This window comes from Haliotis asinina, chromosome 8, assembly GCF_037392515.1.
Source record: "Haliotis asinina isolate JCU_RB_2024 chromosome 8, JCU_Hal_asi_v2, whole genome shotgun sequence".
NCBI classification, from domain to species: domain Eukaryota; kingdom Metazoa; phylum Mollusca; class Gastropoda; order Lepetellida; family Haliotidae; genus Haliotis; species Haliotis asinina.
Window position 1 is genome coordinate 49,882,868 of NC_090287.1, and position 17,104 is coordinate 49,899,971.

Consider the following 17,104-nt stretch of genomic DNA (forward strand, 5'->3'; position numbering starts at 1 on the left):
AAACAAGAACATTCTCTCTATGTCTAGAGTGTTGGTAGATAACTGTGATTTGTACATGTTCTTACGTCAATCGAGTGAGCAAGTTCTTGTACAACAAGACTTTTTGTTACCCTGCTCTTACTGGAAAATGGCAGTGAATAAATTGCAAAAAGGCGAATAGTTTGACCTCTAGTCAATGCACACAGATTAAAGAAATCAAAGCTTCCCTCCACAGCATGTAATGACAAAAGCAACGTTGGCCAAGTCATGCTGCAAATCTTCCTGTCAATCTGATCATTACAGTACCATATCAACAACATGGTGAACGCTTAAAATCTCCATCACTTCAACCTTTTCTTCCACATCAAGCTTACTAGCCATGTTAAATCTGAAAACTTTTCAATGCAACCCGCTAATGCCCACAGTCCTCCACTTATAAAAACTTATCTTTCTCTGTATGGCAAATTCAACAATTATATTACAGATTATTAAACTTTATGCATGCATGAAACAGTTTACAGGAATCAATGAGTACAGAAATCACTGTTTATTTCAGAATCCTGTAAGTTACAGAATGTTCCAAATACCTTCCTGAGATGTTTTGAAATAATAAAATCATGTTCAGCATGGTCATGTACATTGAAAACAACACTTGATGGCTCAAACTGACAATTCTATGAATTTCTACATATACTACGTTGATCAAATCCTCTAAATGTTGCACATTATCACCTCCTAATGGGCCAGACTCAGATACATGTATTAAGTACTATATCAACATGATAACAAGTTCAATATTTCAACTTGATCACAACTGATCATTAGATGCTTAAAAATATAGGGTATACATGATTTTCTCATGGCTCCTAAACGTATATCTGCATCAGACATTCTTTTTCAAGTTATCCCATCTTTCTCTCTGTTTCATAACCATCTGAAAAATATATCATTCAAACAATAGATCCACAAACATATCCACTCCACTCCGCTCTACTCCGGTCCACCCCCATATCACAGGGTGACACAGAATAATGACAATAAGTTATATTTCATAAATCAGTCCAAACTGTAAAGAATATTCCTTGACAATTTTATCACTATGAATATAAGGGTTTCTTCCTGAGGAAATAGAGTCCAAGTGATGAACTGACACACCACAAATAAAACTCATAGAGTGTAATCCTGAAAAGCTGCCATTGTTCTTTACTTCTTGCTCGCAGACGACATGTCCATGTCTTGCACGTCTTTATATGATGACGAGCAAGACCTCGAACACAGCACTTTGACATGTTGATAAATGAGGTAGCATTCGCACGAGTTTGTAGTGAGGACTCAATACCACGAAGGACATCATTGGTCTTTAATATGAGCAACATTTGTCTTGGTATTTTGTTCAATATTACTGTTATTTCATAGAGGTATTTGGCCACATTACCCTTGATATCATCTCCCTGCAAAGAAACAGAAATCATAACAGAACACAGAATCACAGTGAAGCAATTACATTTTAACTTAACCATAATAAATTTGAGTGTCTGGAATTGATTGTTAACAGTAGCCATTGAGTGTTACAAAATTGTGGAAAACCTAAAATGGTAGCAATCCCTTTCAGCACACTACTCAGATAGGAGTAATACCTTTTACTGTAAACTTTGTGGCAGCTCTGCCGAAGATGAGCTAATCATTTTTGTCTGAGCCAAAAGTTCAGCTTGTTGTTCTGACAGGTTTGGAACTAATGACCAATGTGAGTAGATTGTATGTGTGACCTCATGATAACTTCAAACACGTTTACTCAACAAAAAAAGCAATGTGAAAGAATACTGCAGACAGCATTGTACCTCTTGGTCTGTGAATGCATGCTTAGTCATGCCTGACGAGACAGCCTTCCATGACCGAGCTGTCAACATGCAGGCAAACAAGCCATACATATCCCCACAGTTCAAGGCATCAGCATACTTCTTGATGCCTTCCAAGTCTGCACTGATTAGTGACATCCACAACTTTGAATAGTTCACTCGGAAGTCATCACTTAAAGTCTGCAATACAAGACAGGATACTGTATCACACACACCATTCTCTAAGCCATCTATATAAGCACCTCCAAATTAGGAGTCTTTACAGTCTATATATACACTGCAAAAACAGTTGATGGTTTTACTGTACGTCACAGGATTGCGTAAATCTAACTCAGGCAGACTGAAAGATGTTTCTGCATCCGTTATATGTTTTCAGACAAGGTGACAAACACATGCATATGCTATGTTTAATTCTGTATACAGACTGTCTGAAATCTGACTATCATGCAAATAACTGTGGGCAAGTTCAACCCCAAACTTAAAACATTTTGATTTACAAGATCCATAGTTGGACCCTTACAACACAGATAAACATCACATAATCTATGTAGAAACCACAGCCAACTATTTGGAAGTGGAAGTTACCTGGTACAAACCATGGTCCAACAGAATGATGTTGGTTCCTTTCTTTGTCTTGTGTACAAACACGTTGCCAGGGTGAGGGTCACAGTGCACGTAGCCCCGCACAAATATCATTTCACTGTACAACTTCCCAAGCTTCTGACTCACCTAAAGAAACAAATCACCATGCTTATTCCTATTAGGCAGCTACAGAACAACTCTAACCCAGAATACAGTTACCAGTGAAATACAAAAGACTGATGAATAATAAATATGGAGGTATACAATATATGGAGATTCCATAGAGAAATCAGAGAATGTACGCTTTCTACGCTAAAAAACATTTACTGTATATATACATCAATGTCTAGGTAGAATTATTTCAAAGAAGTGAACAACTTATAAATCTAATTTCATTTCGCCGTGTTCTCAAGACAGTACTCTAAAAAGAACAAACCATACATAATATTACTGATTCTTTACTGAAGCAAGAAATGTGTTTACATTGGCCTTTTCAGTTAAAGTCATGATGGCCTGTAATCAAGGTGTTACTACTTGTTCAAGTTAATGAAAGGGAGGTAATCAAGACATTATCTCAAACCATGTTTATGTCATGTCTGTTCTATATCATCCAATTAAATTATAAAGTTATTGAACAATTAACACTTTTTCACCATACCTCATTAACAGAGATGTCATACCTCATTAACAGAGATGTTATGCCGTTTCATATATTCCCTGTCATCCACTTTCCCTCCTTCACAAAACTCCATTGTGAGAACCCTTTCCGAAGACAAATTCCAGTACACTTTGGGCACCTGCAACACAACATGCATATGTAGCTAACACGGCAACAATGCAACAATGATTATTGTAGACTCTTTTATCGTCCTTCTTTTCTCACCAGATCTATCATGATTTGGAACTGGACCCACAAAATTCCATTATGAGTCCAGTTCAAATGATAATCCAATCAAATTACACTGTCCCTTGCAAAAAGTATATGCTTCAAAGTTTGGTTTAAAAGTAATCATCATCACACTTGCCATAGACAAGTGTCATAGTGATACTGCATGTTTACTCTTTTAACTAATAACTTACCAAGTCTGAAGGCTTGAAGATAGATCCTCGCAGTTATGTTTTACTTTAATCATCTATACTGTACACAATGTATATGGTGAGCTGGTCACATGAGAATAAGTCTGATAGCAATATTCAAGGCTCTTTCTTAATTGTAGCTGGCTCTTCCAGCACATAATCTAAATCACCACCAAGTGATGCTCTATAACTCACTTTGAGGAAGTCAAGTTTCTTGAACATTTCAGATGCTCTTTCACAGTTTTTTCCTTCATTGAGAAAGTCAAGCTCAAGGGGCAGATTTTTCTTTGTTTCATCAGACAACCAAGTATACTGGAAGTTAGGGAATACCCATGCAACTGCATTCAGTAGAAACTGCAAAAGGACATGTAAGCTCAACACTATAACATGAGTAGTATCATTACCATCAATAGAATGCATTTGACAAATTATGTAACATCAACTAACTTAATGGAAACACGCAGAATCAAAAAACAAAAAAATTACAGTTAGTACATACAATTGTGAATAATAGAAATAGCTGAAAAATTGAAAAGACAATTTTATAAGTAACGGAGGTCCCTGGGTCCATGAGATTTGCTGCTGTTGTTTTCTTAGCCACCTGACCTTCTTTATTGTATTTATAACAAAAGAAAATCAGACATGTATGCATCTTAGGAAACAACATTGAGACCACGTAGTCTACTGACCCCATCAATTTATTCATTTCAAACTCTGATCTATAATGACTAAATTTACATCATGAATGATTACAAACCTCCATGGTCTTCATGTCAACATAAGAGTGAGATTTCACAGTTGGATGTTGCACTTTCACAGCTACAACTGTTCCATCCTTCAAACATGCCTTATGTACTTGTGCCAATGAGGCTGCACCCAATGGATCTGGGCTAAAGGCAGTGAACATAGCATCTACCTACAAAATAAGTTGACACTATCATGACATGAACCACAAGACATTGTAGGACTCATATCTCATCAGACATTGTGGTGCTGACAACTTGAACAAACAATATTTGGCATTAAATGCTGCCTAATGCCTTTCAAACTGTTCCTAAATAGGATGTGCATAAGGAGTCGTGCTAGAGAATCAAGACATTCTTGTCTGGTCCTTATCAACTTCAACTACCCTTTGTTATCATACATATATAAACTTGATGAAAAATCATAAGAATTCTATCTTTAATGTTTCAGTCTATCTGGAAAATGACTGGGGCCTTTTCAACCTAGCTAAGGAAAAGTAATGCCAACATTTTTCCTTTCAGTTCAGGCAATGGCATCATCATACCTTTTGCCCAAGATCTTGCTCTATGACTCTGTAAAGATCCTGCAGTTTTGACTCGGGTGCCCTGTCATGGAGAACCTTCATGGTATCAACATATTCTTTTGGCAACAGGTACTCTAGAGAACCGACATGCTGCCCAACTTTGATGAACACTCCACCATTAGCACAACACATCTCCCTTAATCGTAAAGCTGACCGCAAATGTACCTGAAGAAAAAAATACAAAGAGATTGAAGCCAAACTTTGTAAGTTAAAGTAATAATGCAACCACAAGTTTCTATACATTGTGACAAATACAAATTTGAAAAAAAGAATTAGGCAGTGGAGCAGCTACATGGTGAAACCAAAGGGCCCAGTTTGATTTCCAAATGGAAACAATATGTGAGGACCATCCCCTTGTGACAATGCTGCAATGCTTCAAAGCAGTGTTTAAACCCCAGCCAAACACTCTGAGAGGGCTGAATAGCACACTCTATAAAAACAAATACAGTATAACATGTTTATTACTGACTGAACTTAGGTATAACAAATAATAGTTTCATATTTACAGACCATGGATGCTTTTTTACAGTAGTCCGGGTCATTTTCATGCAGATTTCTGTAGGTTATCTTGTAGTCAACAGCCACCCTAAAAGCCTGAAAAAAGAATGTGTACACTTGTTTATAAACATGTGATAATGTGTTTAATAGCCGATAAATATTGATTAAAATCAGTTATATGATTGATCACTTATCATGTACATAATGAATAATCATCTGAAAATGTTCATTATTAATTCAATTAATGTTCAATATGTATTTTTTTCAAGTTCAACTCTTCATTACATTAATCTCTACATAGAAAATAAGTGATTTGTCATAAAGATGAAAAAAAAGGCATATTAAACAAACAAAGTTCACAATATACATGTCAGTTAGTGTATGCCTGAATGTTGATGTTGCAATAATGCAGTGTTTGAGACAGAATATGTTTTTCGTCAGTTTCGGCAATATATGTTACAATACTTGCAATTCTACCCACTAGTTTGAAGCCAATTACAGTTTTTTCTATTTCAGTCAACTCAAGTTGCACAGTATGTGTGTGGACATGCACCCTGGAATGACAGACTGAATAGCCATTATAAACCAAAAGTCACTGTGTCCTTTAATCTGACTGGTTGTAAAACATGATCAAATTGCAAGACTACTGACATGTACAAACATTGCACACAAATGTATTGTTGCAACGTTGTTCAAATCATATTTTCATGAAAAGTCAGAATGATGTCACAATGGAGTAGTTCCAGAAGTTACCATAGGAACCAGATGGCAGATAACACTTCGCTGCTGTACCCATATGCAATGTCAGTAAGTGCATTTAAATGAAAAGTGATTATCTAGGTGCTTTTTATGATATTCATAAAAAAAGAAACAATGTGTTAAACTTTAGCGAGCATTGTTTTTACTGGTATGTTTGTTAAATTCAGACAAAAACATCTGATGCAGTTTCTTGACTCATAAAACTTTAAAGGTCAAATGCAACGTAAAACACAACTTTGCAGATCCTGATACCTTTTGGTATGCACTTACTGAAACAAATCATCAAAAATGTCAATTCATCCTATAAAGTTGAAAAAAAAATTGCGATGAGAAAAAAGCCCGCGAATTCGGAGTTCAAATGATTCGCTGCCTGTCTGCTGATGACAATATGCAATGCACAACTTCAATTACTGACCATTTGCAATTGAAATTATTGGGCTTATAAGCCATAAACAAAGAGTCGCCTAAGCGTATTGGTGAACCAATGGCCAATGACAAGGCGTTGTTACACATCAGTGCACATCCACCTGCCCTGACTGGGTTCAGTATCGCGGCTGCTTCGTTTCGAGGGAGGTAAACCCAAGACCAAAATACAATGTACTGCACTTTTCATTTGCGATTATACGCTTATAATTTTGTTTATTTGTTTTTTGACAATCACCAATGCATTTTATATATCATGCACAAGTGATAACTGTGTTTTAATTATGTTTGATTTTTTGGTTGCATGTGACCTTTAAATATTTATTCTTGCATGTCTGTCTCAACTGGAAGTATCCTTGTTTTAAAGGGCTAATAAACAGTGAAAACTAGAATGCCAACATATGACTATGAACATTCCCTTGACAAAAAATAATATTAGTATTATTACAAATACAAATATTTCATACCTAAAGAGATAAGAATGTACTGATTTATATCTAACCAATGCAGTCAGTTAGCACTTGTAACATAAGAATAAATCATGAAAAGGAATAGCAATTCAATATCCGGAAAGAGGTTTTAAAAATTTACAAAACACATATCAAAAGCAGGGCCTACTTGAACAAAGCAAGTAGGCCAGGCAGTGTACAATATTAAGAGGGAGACTATATACAGAAGGAGAGGAAACTCCTCAAAAAAAACCCTGAACATATGCCTCAGCTCATCACGAGACCAGTGCAGCCAATATGGCGACAGCTTAGTATTTAAGATTGAACCTGGTTTATTTTCAACAGCTGAGTGTTGTGACAACTAAAAACCTACATGTAGAAAATGAGTTAACCATTTTGTCACTTCAGTTTAAATCAAATAATTGTGACTAGTGTCAGTACTAGGACAGTAGATTTGTGGTAAAGTTTCAAGTCGGTATGTTATAGATCACTTGCTTCCATTCTCAATTCACCGTGAAAATTGACTAAATTGTGTCGATAAAAACTTTGTTCACACATTAGTTTAATTTTTAGAAGGGAAACATACGTTTAGTTGAAAGATATTTGTAAGCAATAGTGATAGTTTTATGACTTAAAAACTGTTAGGGTGTATTTGAGATGTGTGAAAAATATGACATATCACCGATCTGTTCTGATTTGCTACTGAAATACTACATAACGTTGTTTGAGTGTTTCTAAATATTGCTTCAAAAACATCTTTCACGTAAACTTTTCATTCTTATGAGGGCAATATACTATCAGGTGAAGTGTGTTTGCAAGTACTAGTGATAGTTTCATAATCTAAAAACAAAATGTTTGGGTGTATTTGAGGTGTGTTAAAAATGTGAAATGACCTGATCTGATCCGCCATTGAAAAATTACATTGTGTTGTTTGAGTGTTTTGAGTGTTTCTAGTTCTTATTCTAAAACTTCTTTCACATACACCTTTAATTTTTATGAGGGATATATACCATCAGGTGAAAGGTGTTTGCATGTAATAGTGATAGTTTTATCATTTTAGAAAAATTGTTAGGGTGTATGTGATGTGTGTGAAAAATGTGATGATCTGATCTGCCATTGATGCTTGTGATGCCTGAGGGTTATAGTTCTATGACTTTTTCTTTCTTGTTGATCTTATTATTTGACAAAACTGGAAAGGTGTTTCCAACACTTTGTGATAGTTTTAAACTTTTTGTTTTTGAGGGGTATGCCATTCCCTGCATGCAATAAGATATGTGAATCAATTATTAATGTAAACAAAAAGGACAACTGATGCTAACACATGTGTTCTAGCGATACTTTCGCGTTCTTTAACATGTTTTGAGAGGGATGGCTGTGGTGTATCATTTATTCTTTCATTCATTCATATATGTACTTCTTTCTTTAATTCTTTTTCTTTCTTTCTATTGTTCTTTCATTCACACATAATTCTTGCTCTTAATTCTTACAATAATTCATTTATTCATTCATTGTAAAATTCCGACTGATAAAATAAACTGACTGAAGCTCTGTTAAATACAGCTGAAGTTGTGCTGGGAATGAACCAAGTCACTGTTTGCGGTGGAGCACGACGAGGCACACGCTACTTAGTATGTCAGCCCGATTTGTTGACAAATGAAAATTATAATGTTGCTTATCATCGACAGAGTAAAAACCTGGAGTGTTGACATAGTGTGGTCAACAAACCATGACGGTGTGAAAAAGAATATTTACTTAGTGACTTAGTTAATTATGAGTAATTTATTTAAGATAAATCTTTTTAAAAAATTGTCAGAGAATTAAGGTTGCACACAGACTAGTATTTTACGTTATGCGCTTATCATGAAGAAATGAATTAAGTTAATCTTTTTAACAATTTATCAGAGAATTAAGGTTGCAAACAGACTATTATTTTACGTTATGCGCGTATCATCAGGAAATGAATCAAGTTAATCTTTTTAACAATTTGTAAGAGAATTATGGTTGCAAGCAGACTGTTATTTTATGCACGTACCATGAGGAAATGAATTAACTTTGTCTTTTTAACAATTTCTAAGAGAATTAAGGTTGCAAACAAACTATTACTTTATGTTATGCAAGTAGAAGGATTACCATTTTGGAGTTTCACATGCCACAAAACAAAAAAAATCCCCGTAAATTATATTGTGAAATTGGGAGTAGCAGGATTTGAAAATCCTGTTGAAAGCATGTATCATCTGGGTATGTACAATAGATCAGGAAAATGTTGTTATCAATGTCAAAATAACAAATGCTAAAGTGCGGGATACACCAACAACATTAATGGAGGTCAGAATCTTTACCACAATGGATTCAAGTACAGAGTCAACAGATGCAGAGCTCAGAAAACATACTAGAGATGTACGGATGCCACCTGTCCATCGTATTTGGTTACAGAAAATAACCTGCTGAATATGGTCGGTCAAGGTCACAACCATCCGGCTATTTGATTTCGTACTGAAGTTGATGCATTCAAGTCAAAGCTCCATCATCGTGCAGACTGACAACACTACACCTACCCCTCAGATCTACCATGAAGAAGTCAGCAACTTGGGAAAGAATCCAACAGCTGCTCCAGACACCCTTCTCAAACATATTCCTCTCTTGGATTCTTTGAGAACCAGCATGTATCGACACAGACATAAGACCGTCCCTAAGCTGCCACAGACCCTTCATGCATCAATCTAGAGCATGAGTGACAGACAACGACAGACGCGGGAGATGATTTCCTTCACCAACTAAATGATGGCAATGTTTTGCTCTTCTTCCTTCACCAGCAAGAATCTAGAGATTCACTTATATAATATACATCCATATAATATATATCTGTATCAAAATATATTATGCAAATATATACGGTCAGAATGAACGCTATATACCCCCTTACTTAGCAGGGTATATCACACTGTGTTTTTAATTGGTTTGTTAACTGCGAGCACACTGGGCATGAAGTGCCTCACGTGGAACATCATCTCCCTTTCCCCAGACTGTCAACAAGTAATTTGGACGGATTGTTCGTTGTTGTCGATAGTCCGGGTATAAACCATTAGTACCCATGGTAAGGAAAGCAAGTGAGGGACCTATCCCTGCTGTAGATTATCCCTGATTATTAGTAAGAATATTAATATGCTACACATACATAAACCAAACTGTGATCCAATCTGCCACACTAACAAGTTTGCTAAAATGATCTCTTTCAAGGTTTTCATATCACTGTGTTCTTGTGTGAAAACATACTTAAGGTTTAGATAGTAAATGAGAAAATATCATCTTGACTTACAGCGTATGCTGCTCTGCCAAACCTGACGGCGCCGATCGACGACACATCCCAGTCATTCTTTTGGAGGAATACACCTGTACTAACAACTGCTGAACCAACAAGGCCATACTTGATGAAGGACCTTACTCTTTGTCCTGCCATCACTAGGCCTTCTACATGTGGGTGAACTGCATGCAAATCAAGCTCAGGTTGGTGACGTTACAAAGTCGGGTTTCATAAGACTGCTGTTCGTCGTCTGCTAGATCTATTGAATCGTGTTGCGCTTTCAGGTAAAGATGAATACAGTTCTCTTGAATAAAAATGTATTTATCGAATCAGCAGTTGGAATCTCGGAACAAATTCGATTTATCGTGTCAATGCAATGTCCTGTTCGTTCTAACATCAGTGCTGTTACAGGTTAAACTTCCATGTCCAGAATTTTCACCTACTGAGTAAGTCGTATACCCGGACGAGGACCGGAAACAGGTGCACAGGAATCGGTCGTCCACTAGACTAGGTTTTGTCTCAATATGGTATCTTGAAATCATTGCAGCGCGTGCTACCCCACCTAAATACACTGCCGGAAATATCGTTGCATGGAGCTGAGTGTATATCGAAGCAAACGCTCTATACCAGTATAAGCGGGGCTATATCGCAATATACCTATCTCTTACATTTTCTACATTTGCTGAAAATCCTTAGCATTAAACATTTTCTGCTACGAGTAACAAACTCAATATTTTTCAACTGGGTTACAGTCTATTAATAACTAAATTTTATCTTCGCAAAAGCCCTTGCGCATTGGTGCTGAGATACTGGTTGAAAACGTATGTGATTACACTGTCGAAACAAAATGGCGACCTTATCAAAGTAAGTCTTGCTAGGAATATAGTGTTTAGTAATATTCCTCCATGTATTTGACATATAAAATTTGAACAAGTAACATTTTATGGTATTGTGATGTACGTGTCCCAACTCTGTACTATTATTTCCACTTGCAGTTACACTTTAAACAATAATAAGTGTCAGAAAAGAGACTCATGAAACTGAAGGCATTATGTGGTGATGTGTTTTGTTCAAGTAATTTAGTGTTGGGATTAATGCGCCAGGAAATAGTCTACTTACGTATGTAATACCCGGGTGATAATTCCTGTACTTAAAACATAAAGGGAAATCATAGTTATTATAAGCAACTTGAAACGGTACATTTTACTGTGTATGATCAGGGACCATATAATGATATATCGGTATATGGCCTCTGGTATGATACGTTTATGAAATAATGGGGAATGATCCTACCAGGGAGTATCTAACATACAACAACAATTGGCTCTGAGCATTCATTAGCCTGATAGACAGAAAACTTACTTACTTTTTAACAGACTTTTTAGGAGTACTGCTCTGCTTCTTAATCTGTCACATGATGACAGCAAAGGTACTACAGATACGTATGCCAGGAAATGTGCCGCAAACCAAGACAAACTTCAGAAACATACCGGTACACTGTATCCTCATGGAGAACAAACCCATATTCCACAACCCATAGCCCAAATACACACAGGCATTTACACAAGCTGTTGCATTTCAGTGCGCAGAGTTGCATCCCTGTGCAGTCTGTGAGCATGGGTTCCTATTATGGTACACCCTAATAACGAATTTAGTTTTGACACATCCACAATATCTCCTGGGTATATGTTCTGATAAATCTCAGCTATAGCCTGAGTCATCTAAGGGCCTGATAATTGCATAGCCTCCCTTAGCTGTCTTTTATCCAGTCAGGTGTCTACACTGGGAAGTTGAGTGTACCAATCACCATGATCACAGCCTACTTTCACTTCTTAAAATTTAAATTATCTAACCAATTAAACTTGGCAACACAAACAATGCAGAGGTTCTCTGAAAGAGGTATGAGTTCTTGCTTAAATGGTTTTTTTTAAGTTTCGGACCAGTCAGTCTGTTTGTGTGATTTCCCCCAAATCTGAGTCACACAGCAAACAAACCTTTGCTCTGCTCTGTGGTAACGGCAACTTAGCTGGTTGACTACTGAGCCAGCTAAAGGAGGTAATAAAATTATGGGTCTCACCCATAGAATTAGATACTTTCAGGGTTTTTTTAACCTATCAGAACCCATATCTTGGAGCTGTCAAAGATGGGTATCACATTTCCATACACATGCTCCCATGCTCATGGATTTGTCCAATGTGGCAAATATGTAAGACCTTCATGACTTCTGGATTTCCTCCGACATGGAGGTAATTCTCTGTGGTGTTATTTTGATTGTCGTATAATGTAGCACTCTGCAATATTCCAGTTTTATGGTGGCGGTCTGTAAATAAACAAATCTGGACCAGACAATCCAGTGATCACCATCATGACCATCTATCTTAGGGATCAATAGGGATATGATGACGTGTCTACCAAGTCAGCAAGCATGATCACAAGATCCTGTTAGTGACCTGTTACAACAAGTTTGGGTACCTGAAGACCAATTCTACCAAGATCATCATTTGTTCTTGGGATGGTGGTGGGGAAACCTAGTGATTAAGATATTTGCTTGTCACACCAAAGACCCCACATGGACACTTTGTGTGAATCCCACTTCTGGTGTTTCCAGAAGTGTTGTTGTTGGAATATTAGCTAAAAGTAGTGTAAAACATAACTCCTTCACTCATTGGTTGACATTGTACGATGAAATCGAGGGAATATTGCTGACAGCAGCTTAAGAAAGGAACAGATTGAATCAACAATTCCATAATCATAAAAAACAGTGGAATGGTGATCTTTTTCTTTGTCATTTGAATGTCATTTGTTCTGCTTTCAGTATATTGCCTGCCCCGTCTCAGCGCATATATGATAGAGATGATGAAGACAGACAGTACAGATCACAAATGCAGGTGACTGATTTCATGTGAATGATTAGTAATGTTCATTTCAGTTTGTTTTAAGTGTCAATCACTGTAATAGATTATTGTTATAGTTTTTATTACTTTTGTTCCGATTGTTTTGCTAATTTGGTTGACACAGTACAAAAGAGTAAATGTCAGTCAGTGTTGATGCTATGTGTGTCTTAACAAATATAATTAGGCGATAAACATCACGTGTTGGCCAATTTCCGGGTGTTATTGAGTATTTGAAGCACGGGAATGCATTTGGAACTGACGACGTTAGCCGGAGGTTTCAAATGAAATATTCCCATGCTTCAAATGCTCAATAACACCCGGAAATTGGCCAGCATGTGATGTTCATCGACATTGTAAACACAAAAGTAAACCAAAGGGTTTTAGTGTCTGCACTCGAATACGGACACAGCAGTTTCAGCTGGTTCCCATGGTAGCATCTGGAGCTGCTCATTTGTGACATCATTCTAACTTTACGTCACAATATGATTTGAATGACATCACCACTGTCGATGACACAACAAAACAATTGTTCACGTGTCAATACGCGGTGAATAGTCTTTCAGTTTCCGGGAATCTAATACCATTTAATCAAGTTTTTCAACCAATCAGATTACAGAACACAGTAACTTTTGGTTTACAATTGTTCATAAAGGTTATGCCTATTGCTTAAATGAATTGAAAGTGTTCACATATGAATTTTCTGTGTTAAGGTTACACCTGTCACAAGCAAGAGAGCAGCCCCACCATATGGCCATAGGAAGGGATGGGTACCAAGATCACAGGAGGTATGACCATGATGACTTTGGGGCTTTTTATTGCATGTCATAATCAGTAATCCCAGATTTTCCTGCTGATATAGTTTGTTAGTCCAAGATTTAGGTGGATTGTCTCGCGTTTAATAGCTAACTATTTTTTACCATGAAATGGCCCAAGGAATTAAAATTATAGACTTAGCCTGACTATGTTTTCTCTTATATGTGTACTATGCACTACCTACTGTATTTTGTTAATGTTATGCCATACAATATTGTTTATTATGCCAACAGATCCATTCCATTGTACAACATTTATATATTTTTGTGTATGCTCCACTGAAATCAGTAAAAATAATTTTTAAGACCCCAAAACATGATCATTTGCCAGGGCACCAAACTGTAAAAACAAATGTTGAATGATGTTGTACATATTTGTAAGCATCAATATGAGCCAACGGTTTGTTGAAATAGTCTTCACAGATTCAAGAAAAGCAAGATAGATTAATCAAGTGAAGACAGTCAATCAGATATCACTTCAGAATGACTGGGGAACACAAAATTCAAATTTGAAACATATTCATTTTGATTTTGGTAGAAACAAACTTTATTGTCCCTTGCTGCAAAGCAGAATTGGGGAGTATGGAAGGCAAGGGATCTGGTAGCGCTCGCATAAGGTGTGGCCCAATTTATTTCTCTCGGTCAGAGAGAAAGACATGGGAACATTTCTCCAGCAGGCCCTTGAAGACTTCAACCATGTTAGTCTCACCCTGAATTCGCGTGTATCTGGCTTACGATATGTGGTATTTCCTCTTCACTTCCCAAAACGGACAAATGACCTTATCGAATCTTGGCATAGGCTTTACGCAATATCTTTGTTCCTGGCATTGTTCTATGCCTGTGTACCTATTTGTCTCTATTTGGGGTGCACCATCGCCAGGTGTTTTCCTTAAACAGTTGTTTACCGGGGCAGGATTCCATTTTTGTTTTTCCGTATACCCTTTCTTGGCGTTGGGCCCAAAAGTGTCTGCATACAAGGAGTGTCTCTTAGATATGCTCCAATGCAGCTGTACCTCAACAGAACATACAGTCTACAGTAGACTGGAAATTCTGAGAGAAAACGCTTGATTTCTTTAACTTCCAAAGTTTTGTTCGAAATTGGGTACAAACCTTTTATAATGACTTTGAATGTTGCATACTGGTAAGTGGATTTGGCGCTGACTTCTTCAAAATTTCAAGGGGCTGTCGACAGGGAGACTTTTGTTTCCCACACCTGTTCATATTTTGTGTGGAGATTTTGGGTAATATGACCAGAAATAATTCAAACATCCAGGGCATAAAGATAATATTGAATCTCTTAGCACCATGGAGCAAACTTATTGATATGAATTACCAAAATTTAGTTCAATGAATATTTTAGTACTCAATTGTGATCATTTGAAAATAGAAATTATTTCAAACATAAGAAATCTGTTTTACATGGACATGGTCTCATCCTGGTTTGATTTCATAACATATTAAACCACAAGCTGATATTGATATTCTCAGCCAAACTATCCAGCATAACTGTAATATCATGATAAACGAAAAACGCAACTACTATTTAGACTCGGACTGGAAACATGTGTTTTCTTAACTTCACTGAACTTAAAAATAAATATCATCCTTCTCTTCATTATGATTTGTTTTAGAAGACAAAAATATTAAAGGTCACATGCAACCCAAAAATCAAACATAATCAAACACATTTACCACTTATTCATGATAATGATATACATTGCTGCTTTTAGAAAAACAAATAAACAAAAATCGCGATTCAAAAGTGCAATATTTTGTACTTGGGCTTACTTCCCCTGAAACAAAGTCCTCGAGAGACCGAACCCAGTCATAGCTGGTGGATGTGCACTCAAGTGTAACGACAGCTTCCGATTGGCTGTTTCATTTGCTGATATGCTGAGGGTTCATTGTGTGTACAGAAAGATGATCTCTTTGATGGGCATTTTAGAAGTATGGCGAGTCACAAGAAAGTAAGATTCTTTATGGATAACAACTTCTTTTTGTGTACTTGATGCGTCGTTTCAGTATGGATTCATATACTGTTGTCAAACAAAATCATATACACTAAAAGAAGTCATTATCCATGAAGAATGTATATAGAGATGTTAGGTTTTGAAAATACATGTTCTCTGAATTTGCGCTCGATTCAATCAAAAATCATCTCAGTAGAGATGGTAAACTACAGCGTGGCTGGAATCTGTCATTCGTCCAAGTACAAAGCAGGACTTGCAACTGACAAGAGTTTGCACCAGTTTCCGTCAGATCCAGTCATCCGAAAAAATGAATGTAGTTTGTTTGCAACCCACAGACATAAAAACATGTCATGTGTATCACACGTGCCCAATTACATAATGTGGCAGAGATGGGACTCGGGTGCACGAGTCATAAATCAATTTATTTTCTTTATGTCATATAGGCTGATAGGTGTTAAGTTCAAATTGCACGTGGTCAATGATTGAAGCTGTGTACTGCATGTTGTCTTTAGCAGACAGGCAGGCAGACATATAGGTGTGAATAAACCAGACACTGAGCTTTCTCTGTGGCAGAGACTGCTTACCACAATCAACAAGTTTTTTTACATAACGAGTAGATTATTTACTTGTTTGTGTACACAACCAAGATTAGACTACTGCTCATGACCTCAGACTCTGGGCATGCATACTGTTTCAAGCTCCACGGACCTATTCACTGCGCATGCGTTAAGGACGCAGCGCAGCACAGCACAGCTGTTGAAACCAGTTTTCCCCCCAGCGCTGGGGGAAATTTAGTAAAACGTTTGAACTCCGATTTCGCGGGCTTTTATTTCATCGCGGTTTTTTTTCAACTTTATAGGTTGAATTGGCATTTTTATGATTTGTTTCGGTAAGTGTATACCGAAAGGTACCAGAATCTGCAAAGTTGTGTTTTACATTGCATGTGACCTTTAAGTCATCAATAAAGAAATAAGGTTGAATTACCAATCAAGGGGTTATATTTCAGTTTTTCAAAGTAACAGAACATTGGGTCCTGTAAGTTTCAGATTCTGTCTGACCCACTGAAAATTCACAGGACCAACAAATATTTCAGATTTCATATTTCTTATAACTGGCATTGAAATTATTAACATCATATGATAACAAACAAGTTTTCTGAACAGCAAACAAGTGTCAG

General features: G+C 36.8%; 2 protein-coding genes across 3 annotated transcripts in view; one reads left to right on the forward strand and one right to left on the reverse strand.

The window, feature by feature from the left end:
* Window positions 1–507: 507 nt before the first annotated feature.
* Window positions 508–10,739, reverse strand: LOC137293823 (aarF domain-containing protein kinase 1-like). The gene is made up of 9 exons (XM_067824581.1): window positions 10,267–10,739; window positions 5,332–5,415; window positions 4,783–4,986; window positions 4,252–4,410; window positions 3,690–3,848; window positions 3,098–3,214; window positions 2,421–2,564; window positions 1,818–2,015; window positions 508–1,430 (listed from the first exon to the last, which is right to left on the reverse strand). Exons 1-9 carry the CDS (start codon window positions 10,405–10,407, stop codon window positions 1,077–1,079), a joined length of 1,560 nt encoding a protein of 519 aa, XP_067680682.1. The 5' UTR covers window positions 10,408–10,739; the 3' UTR covers window positions 508–1,076.
* A 72-nt stretch (window positions 10,740–10,811) lies between these two features.
* Window positions 10,812–17,104, forward strand: part of LOC137293473 (SNW domain-containing protein 1-like) — a 123,154-nt gene continuing 116,861 nt past the window's right edge. The window contains exons 1-3 of one of the 2 annotated variants that reach the window (XM_067824033.1): window positions 10,812–11,115; window positions 13,067–13,139; window positions 13,856–13,930. In XM_067824033.1, coding sequence (XP_067680134.1) covers window positions 11,099–11,115; window positions 13,067–13,139; window positions 13,856–13,930 — 165 coding nt within the window. In that variant the 5' untranslated portion in view covers window positions 10,812–11,098. The remainder of the gene's footprint in view (window positions 11,116–13,066; window positions 13,140–13,855; window positions 13,931–17,104) is intronic. The other variant, XR_010957482.1, reaches the window with a different exon arrangement.

Bases quoted from the DNA above. Each gene is read 5' to 3' on its own strand.
- LOC137293823 (XM_067824581.1), bottom strand. From the start codon at position 10,407: ATGGCAGGACAAAGAGTAAGGTCCTTCATCAAGTATGGCCTTGTTGGT. The intron at 3,849-4,251 runs GTTTGTAATCAT...GTCCTTTTGCAG, and splicing joins TTGACATGAAGACCATGGAG to TTTCTACTGAATGCAGTTGC. The intron at 2,565-3,097 runs GTATGACATCTC...TTGTTTCTTTAG, and splicing joins ATAACATCTCTGTTAATGAG to GTGAGTCAGAAGCTTGGGAA.